The sequence below is a fragment of the Camelus ferus genome, chromosome 6 (genome assembly GCF_009834535.1).
Source record: "Camelus ferus isolate YT-003-E chromosome 6, BCGSAC_Cfer_1.0, whole genome shotgun sequence".
NCBI lineage: Eukaryota > Metazoa > Chordata > Mammalia > Artiodactyla > Camelidae > Camelus > Camelus ferus.
The window spans coordinates 22,872,975-22,881,520 of NC_045701.1; the positions used below are offsets into that span (position 1 = coordinate 22,872,975).

The window sequence follows — 8,546 nt, forward strand, 5'->3', positions numbered from 1 at the left end:
TTTTGCTACTTCTGTTCAACATGGTACTGAAACCGCAGTGAGCTATCTGGAGCAATTAGACAGAAAAAGAAATAAAAGGAATCTAAATGGGGAAGGAATATGTAAAATTATCTCTATTTACAGGTGACATAAATACACACACTTAAGAATCCACCAAAAACAAAACAAAACAAAACAAAACAAACTAATTAAGCTAATAAATTCAGCAAAGTTGTAGGATACAAAATCAACACAAAAATCAGTTGTAATTCTATACACTAGTAATGCACAATCCAAACATGAAATTAAGAAAAACAATTCCATTTAAAATAGTAGCAAAAAGAATAAAATATTTAGAAATAAATTTAACCAGGAAGGTACAAGACTTGTACACAGAAAATGACAAAGCACTCCTGGAAGAAATTAAAAACCTAGAAAAATGTAAAGACATTTCATTTTCATGGATTGGAAGACCAAATACTTTTAAGATGGTAAGAAAAGCAATTTACAGATTCCATGCGATTCCTATCAAGATCCTATCAGCCTCACAGTCAGCAAACCCCAAAAATAGCCAAGTGGAACTACAGCTAACTTAAAGACTTTTGTGTTAGGAAACGCAAGTGTTGGCAAGGATGTGGAGGATATGGAGGAAAACCCTTGTGCACTGTTGGTGGGAAGGTAAATTAGTGCAGCTGCTATAGAAAACAGTATGGAGGTTCCTCAGAAAGTTAAAAATAGAACTACCATATGATTCAGCAATCCCACTTCTGGGTATACATTCAAAGGAAACAAAAATCAATATCTTGAAAAGGTATCTGCACCCTCATGTTCACTGCAGCATTATTTACAACAGACAAGACATGGAAACAACATCCGCACATGGATGAATGGATAAAGAAAATATGGGGGGGGGGTGTGTATATAATATAAATACATATATATATAATGGAATATTCAGCCATAAATAAGAATGAAATCTCGCCATTAGCAACATGATTGCACCTTGAGGGTATTAAGCCAAGTGAAATAAGTCAGACAGAGAAAGACAAATGCCATATGATCTCTCTTATATATGGAATCCAAACACATATATGTATATATATACAAATAAGCAAGCTCATAGATGCAGAGAACAGATTAGTGGTTACCAGAGGTGGAGGGTGGGGGTTAGGAGAAATGGGTGAATTTTAGTTTAAATAGATTGAATTAGAAAAAAAAAAAAGACTTTTGTGCATTAAAGGACATAATCAACAGAATGAAAAGGCAACCTACGGAATGGGAGAAAATACTCACAAATCATCTATCTGATAAGGGGTTAACATCCAGAATATGTAAAGAATTCCTATAATTCAACAACAAAAAAGTCAAATAACCTGATTAAAAGATGCTCAGAGAAACACTTTTCTTTTGAGATGATATACAAATGGCCAATAAACATATGAAAAGATGCTCAACATCACAAATGATCAGGGAAATGCAAATCAAAACTATAATGAGATACTATCTCATACTCATTAGGATGGCTACTATCAAAAAATCAGAAAATAACAAGTGTTGGCAAGGATGTGGAGAAATTTGAACCCATGTGCACTGATAAGATTGTAAAATGGTACAACCAATTTGGAAAACAGTATGGAGGGCCCTCAAAAAATTAAAAGCACAAATACCAAGTGATCCAGTGAAAGGAAGTCAGAATTTCTCCCCAAAATATGCCCCTGTCATACTGACATATTTTGAGCTGAAGGCAACTAAGAAGCAATAAATCCAGAACAAGCCCCCCACTTTCTGTCTAAAGGCAGGATAAAAGTTCTTTTCCTGGAGACAGACTCTCATCAACCCAGCCAGTGCCAGAAGAATCTGCAAACAAACTTTACTCCGTTAGTTTCCTCCCATGTAATTCCCTTCCCCCAGTTTGCTGCCATTGGAAGCCTACAACTGCTTTCCTTGTCCTGTCATTTCTCTACAAATTGATTTCTTCTTTGTTGAAGATGCCTTATAAGCTGGAATTCTGAGCCACCATTTTGAGTTACTTTTGGTTAATCCCACATCATGTGTGCTGCATGCATTATTAAACAGTTTTTCTCTTATTAATCTGCCTTTTTGTTAAAGCTTCCCAGAAGAAAACCTAAAATGGGTAAAAATTTGTCTCTCTTACACAGTAATTCCCCTTTTGGGTATGTATTTAAATAACTGAAATTAGGATGTTGAAGAGGTATTTACATTGTTATGTTCATTGAGGTATTATTTACAATAGCCAAAATTGTTACAACCACCTAAGTGTCCGTTGACTAGATAATGAAAATATGGTATACACATACAACGGAATTACTAATCAGCTTTAAAAAAGAAGGAAATTCTGCCACATGCAACATGGATGAAACTGGAGGACATTATGCTAAGTGAAATAAGCCAGTCATGATTCCATTTTTATAAGGTATAGTGATATGTGATTTATAATAGAAATATGTATTTGGTCCTCTCAGGCACAGAGCTCCTAAAACCCTTGGAATTTCCTAAGTGATGAAGATGTCTTGATATTCATAACAAGCCCCTTTCAACCACATCAGAGTTTATGTTAATGCAGTGACTTTTGGAAAACTAAGTCTTAAAGATGGGGGTTGGTTGCCAAAGGAACCAACCCTGTGATTACAAGGTTGGAACTTTCAGTCCCACCACCAAACACAAACCTCTGGGAGGAAAGGGCTAGAGACTGACTTAATAACCAATGGCCAGTGATATAAATAATCATGCCTAAGTAATGAAACCTCCATAAAAATCCTTAATGACTAGGTTCAGAGAACTTCCAAGCTAGTGAACAAGAAGGCATCCACATACTAGGGAGCAGCACCTAAACTCTATGGGGTCAGAAGCTTCTGTGCTCAGAACCCTTCCAGACCTTGCCCTTTGTATGTCTTCATCTTGCTGGTCTTTCCTATCCTTTAATACCCTTTGTAATAAATCCGTAATCAAGTAGGAAACAATTTTCCTGAGTTCTGTGAGCCATTCTAATAAATGATTGAGCCCAAGGAGGGAGTTGTGGGAACCACTGATTTGCAGCTGGTCAGAAGCACAGGTAACAATCTGGACTTGCCATTGGCATCTGAAGTGGACACAAGTCTTGTGGGACTGAGTCCTTAACTTGTGGGATCTGATCCTGTATCCAGGCAGATGGTGTCAGAGTTGAGTTGAACTGTAGGGCAACCAGCTTGTGTCAGAGAATTGCTTGGTATGGAGAAACCACTCATACTTGAAGTACAGGGTATTCTGTGAGTAAAGAAAAGTAAGTTTTTCTTTTCAGGTATCCAAAATAGTTAAACTCATAGAAGCAGAGAGTAGAATGATGATGCCAGGGGTTGGGGGCACGGGGAAATGGGGAATTGCTTCTCAACAAGTATAAAGCTTCAGTTATGCAAGATGATTAAGATCCAGAGATGCTCTACAACACTGTGCCTATAGTTAACAATACTGTATTGTACACATTAAAGTATGTTAAGGGGTAGATCTCATGGTAAGTGTTCTTACCATAATTAAATAAACAAAACTTTTGTGACCCACAGGATGCTGCCAATAAAGTGAAAAGACAACCTACAGAATGAGAGAAAATTTTGCAAATCATTTATCTCTTAAGGGTCTCATATCCAGATATACAAATAGCTCTTACAACTCAACTACACAAAGACAAACCAAATTAAAAATAGGCAGAAGACCTGAATAAACATTTCTCCAAAGAAAACATGCAAATGTCCAACAAGCACATGAGAAGATATTTAACATTATTAGTCACTAGGGAAATGCAAATCAAACCACAATGAGATAATACTTCAATCCCACTAGGATGAATATAATCAGAACAATGGAAAATACAAGGGTTGGTGAGGATGAAGAGGAATTAGAACCCTTGTGCATTGCCTGTGGGAATATAAAATGGTTTAGCCACTGCAGAAAATTTTGGTGATTCCTCAAAAAATTAAACACAGAATTACCATATGACCCAGCAGTTCCACTCCTTGTTAACTGAAAACATGTATTCAAACAAAAATTTGTACACAAATGTTCATAGCACTATTCACAACAGCAAAAAGGTGGAAACAACCCAAATGTCCATCAACTGATGAATGGATATACAAAATGTGGTATAGGCACACAATCATCCAGCCATAAAAAAGGAATGAAGTACTTACTGATAGATGCTATCAATTGGATGAATCCTGAAAACATTATGCTAAACAAAAGAAGACCAACACAAAAGGTCAAATAGTACATGACTCCATTTATATGAAATGTCCAGAATAGGCAAATCCATACAGACAGAAGGCTGACTAATGGTATCAGGGGCTGGGAGGAAGAGAAAATGGGGAGTACCTGTTTAGTGAATATAGGTTTCCTTTTGGGTGATGAAAATGTTTTGGAACTAGTTGAGAGGCGATGGTTGCACAACACTGAATATGTGAAATGCCTCTAATTGTATACCTTAAAATAGTTATTGTGTTATGTGAATTTTACATCAATTAAAAAACCAAAAAGAAACAAGTAGTAAGAACCCAGACACACAAAGTGTTAGAAAAAGAGATTTATTTACAAACCAAAAAATCCCCAACTCCAGCTGGAGGGAGAGAAAGAGAGGAGGTAGCAAGCATGAGCAGGTCCTTTACGAGGCCAACCTCAGTTCCTGAGAAACCCTGAGTACCAGCCCATGTGGTCAGCTCCTACTCCATGGCCCATTCCTCTTCCAATCCAAGAAGTAATCCCTCCACTGGCCACAGCCCTCAGTCTTCTTGCCAGTCATCCTGTGCCCAGGCAGGCATTGGTGAAAAGTACTCAAAGCCAGGCCCTTTATAGCGCAGGGCATGCAGGAACATCACAAGGTCCTGGGGCAAAGGGTCTTGTCGCACCAGCCGGCACTCTGCACAGAGTGGGTCTGTCTCTTGATTGGCAATGTTGGTTTCAGCTACCTTCCCTGGTGCCAAAGGAACTGTGTCCAGATCCTGAGGGGCTGCCTCAACTGTTGCATCCATCTTCTGGGCAGATGCAGCCAACTCTTCTAGGCAGTCCTCGGAGGGAGCTGTAGAGTTTGTGAGTGCAGTGGGCAGGTCGCCCTCACAGAGATCTAGCACGTCCAGGCTCTGTTTGGCCTGGTGCTCTGCCACAAGGTCCCGCAGTAGTTCCTCATCTGTTTTGGGAATGTGGCCTCCTCGGCCTCGGGAGGGGCCCCAGGCAACTGAGTTATAGATGGGGTCATTGAGGATGGGGTGGCCCAGGAACTGGAGATGGACTCGGATCTGATGGGTGCGGCCTGTGAGCGGCCGGCACTGTACCACACTGGAGTGGCCATTGTAGCTCAGTCTCTGGAACACTGTCTCACAAGGCTTGCCCCGAGAATCTACACGGCACACCCCTACCTTGTAAGACACCACCAAGATGGGTTCCTTGCAGGTTACTTCCTCGGCAGGGAACTCCCCCTCCACCCGGCACACATACTCCTTCTCCAGCTACACAGGAGGGAAGAGGGAAAAAGTCAGCACAAAGCCTAAACCCATGAAGCCCAAGCCCTCTGCAGTGATGACGAATACACTAGGGTCAGAAAGAAGAGGATTCAAACACCAGCTTCATTATTTGACAGTTGCACAATCCTAGGTATATTACTTAGCTTTAAATCCTATTAACTTGTCTAGAAAATGGGAGATTAGAAACGCATTTACCTCAGCGCAGCGGTTGTAAGTAAGCTGTGCTCTAACTGAGCCTCGTATACAGTAAACAATAAATATATTACAATCAGATCCAGAATTACAAGTCTCAAGACCATAAGCACTACCATTTAACTCTTCTACCCATGCCTCTTCCAACTCCATCCAGAATCTTTCCAGCAAGTAGGCTGTCCTCACAATCTTAAAAACCTTGCTCAGCCTGTCAGCACTTTAAAACTTCAAAACAGCAAACTACCAAGAGAGGCATCTCTAAAGATCTTTTGAAGCATAAAAGATAATAAGCTGTCCCTGGCAATGTAGGTGTTGACCTTCCTGAAAATAGGAGGCTTGACCAGATAAACACAAAGGCTAGCTTCAGATCTAGAATTCAGTGACACCCTTTAGACACAGAGCATTCGTGAACCCAGGAAGTGGTGGCAGGAGGCAAAAGTTTGGCCTACCTGCCGGTCTCGAACCTGCTCATGAATTCTCTCTGAGACAGCTGCTGTCTTGGCAAACATGAGGACCCCAGAGGTGAGACGGTCAAGCCGATGCAATGGGTGTAGTTCCTTGAGTTGGTGCTCCTTGCCCAGGATGAAGATGACCGTGTTGTGCCGGAAGCGGCCGCAGGGGTGGACAGGAATGGAAGAAGGCTTGTCTACAACCACCAGGTCTTCGTTCTCTGCTAGCAGGCGGACAGGTTCTGCTGTAACTGGTGGCTCATGCCTGTGCACTGTGTTCCGTAAGAAGTCATTGTCCTGCCAATGACACAGGCAACTGGTCAGCCCAGGAGCCAGTAACCTGTAATCAGTCAACCTTACACACAGCTTCCTCCCTTCTTCCTTACTGATATGGAAGAATGTTCATCGTACATCCTTAAGCAGAAAAAGCAGTGTGCATAGTGCATTCTCATTTTATAAAAAACAGAGACACACAGGCAGACAGCAGGACTTTGAAAAAGTACTAGGATATATGCACAAATGTTAATGCTGGTATCTGGGTGGTAGGATTATGGATTTTTTGTTCTTATTTGTATTTTCTCTACAATAAAGTTATATTTTAAAAGTAAATTTTTCTAAAATGAAGGGAAGAAACTTCCATAAATCATCACTTACTGTGACCTTGAACAAGACAGCAAGCTGCAAGTCTAGAGATTTAGACTCCAGGCTTACTGCATGCTGTCAGGCAAGTCACTTAATTTCTTTAGGCTTCAGTTTCCTTATCCGTAAAATACGAGGGTGAGTCCAGACCTGCGCTTTTCAAAACTTGGATGGGAGAGGGGATTCAAACCATTCATTCTTCAAATGCTGAAATTGCCTTGCACCCCCTCATAATCATGGTGAGCCGGTGTTGCTGGCACAGGTGTCTGGTACCTTTTAGCTGTGATGAGATTTTAAAGAAGGGTCAAAGCACTGGGCTAGACAATTCTAGTCTCTGGCCCTGTCATTTCACAAGTCTATCAAATCAGGCTCTACCATAAATAATGTAAGTAGAAGTTATAAGAACACAGGCTTTGGAGATAGCACTGTTGCCTTACCTGTGTGAGGTTTACCTTAGTTTCCTCAGCTTCCTCACAGGTAAAATGAGGTGGCAGTACCTACTTCACAAGGTTGTCATTAGAATTAAATGTTAAAGTACATAAAATGCTTAACTCTGTGCCCAGCACAGTCATGAAATATAAATGAAAGTATTTGTTAGAACTACTTGTACAGAGATGTACAAATGTAGGGCAGAAAGTCATCAGTGCCAGTGCCACAAGAGAGTGCATCAAAGGAGCTATGAGAATTCTAACTTCTGTCCCTTGTTAACACTGAAACCAGCTTTATGGAGGGGATAAGTGGGCTAAGTTCTGAAACATATGGTCTATTTGCGGGGATGGGGAGCTAAAAGTGTTCCAAGTGAAAATGAAAACGCTTCAGAATTATTCCCTTTCTACTCCAGTACTTATGCCCTAGTAACTCTGAAAAACCCTCCCCACTTTCCTTGCTCGCTTTTGGGCAGGCCCCATCAGGACTCCACCTTGAGCACAATGCTGAGGTCCTGTACCGGCTCCTCGTTGAGGTGCAGGCGCCCTGCCCGGACTGCGGCCTCGTAGTAGGCCAGGGGCTGGGCTCGGAACTCTGTGCTGAATACATGCAGCAAGCTATGGCCCACCCAGCGGCCTTTGCAATAAGTCCGGAAATCAAAGTAATAGGGCCGCACTTTGCGCAGGCCTCCCTCAAAGTAGTAGCTGGTCTCGGCAAAGTGTTCATCGCCAAAGCTAACTCCTGCCCGCCGCTTCTTCGGGGGCGGCACGACACGCTCCCCAGGTGTGCCCCGCCGCTTCTTCCGCTTGCTTGGGCCAGGGGCTGCAGTCGGGGCCTGCTCCCCGCTCCCTGAGGTCTGCTTCGCGTCCCCCAGGGCCGGCTCCACTCCTGGGCCCGCCGGCTCCGGGCGCCCTGTGGGCAGCTCACCCCTCGCGTCGCCACCTGCATCTCCGTTTTGCTGAGCCGGAGCTCTCAGCCCGCTCGCTGCCTCGGCTTCGGTCGAGAGCGTTCCCTCCATGGGGCGCCTACGGCCACCAAAAGTCCTGGCAAAGGTGAGGCGCCGGAGGTTGGAGCACACTTGCCCAAGAACCGGGAGCCATAAGCGACCGCCCAGCCACATGACCGTGCGGCCGCGGCTTCTAGGTCGCGATCTGAGGACGTCACTCGGCACCAACCAATCAGTGAGGCTTAGTGCCGAGGCGGGGGCTGTGAGCAGAGTAGGAATGAAGGAGGGAGTTGAATGAGCCGAGTTGAAAGAGTTGAGTTGAACGAGTGGGAATTGAGAGACTGTGAGAATAACTGATTAAAAGTGTAGATTCCATATAGATATGCTCAAAGTCTCTTGAGTCTGGAAAAA

General features: G+C 42.8%; 1 protein-coding gene across 1 annotated transcript; it reads right to left on the reverse strand.

The window, feature by feature from the left end:
- Positions 1-4,533: 4,533 nt before the first annotated feature.
- Positions 4,534-8,319, reverse strand: RPUSD2 (RNA pseudouridine synthase domain containing 2). The gene is made up of 3 exons (XM_032481489.1): positions 7,683-8,319; positions 6,125-6,421; positions 4,534-5,468 (listed from the first exon to the last, which is right to left on the reverse strand). Exons 1-3 carry the CDS (start codon positions 8,307-8,309, stop codon positions 4,746-4,748), a joined length of 1,647 nt encoding a protein of 548 aa, XP_032337380.1. The 5' UTR covers positions 8,310-8,319; the 3' UTR covers positions 4,534-4,745.
- Between the last annotated feature and the right edge of the window lie 227 nt (positions 8,320-8,546).

What these genes read in the sequence shown, in the direction of transcription:
- RPUSD2 (XM_032481489.1), bottom strand. Translation starts at nt 8,309, where the DNA reads ATGTGGCTGGGCGGTCGCTTATGGCTCCCGGTTCTTGGGCAAGTGTGC. An exon ending in ACCTCAGCATTGTGCTCAAG is followed by an intron (nt 6,422 to 7,682) that starts GTGGAGTCCTGA and finishes TGTCATTGGCAG; the next exon opens with GACAATGACTTCTTACGGAA. An exon ending in AGCAGGTTCGAGACCGGCAG is followed by an intron (nt 5,469 to 6,124) that starts GTAGGCCAAACT and finishes CCTCCTGTGTAG; the next exon opens with CTGGAGAAGGAGTATGTGTG.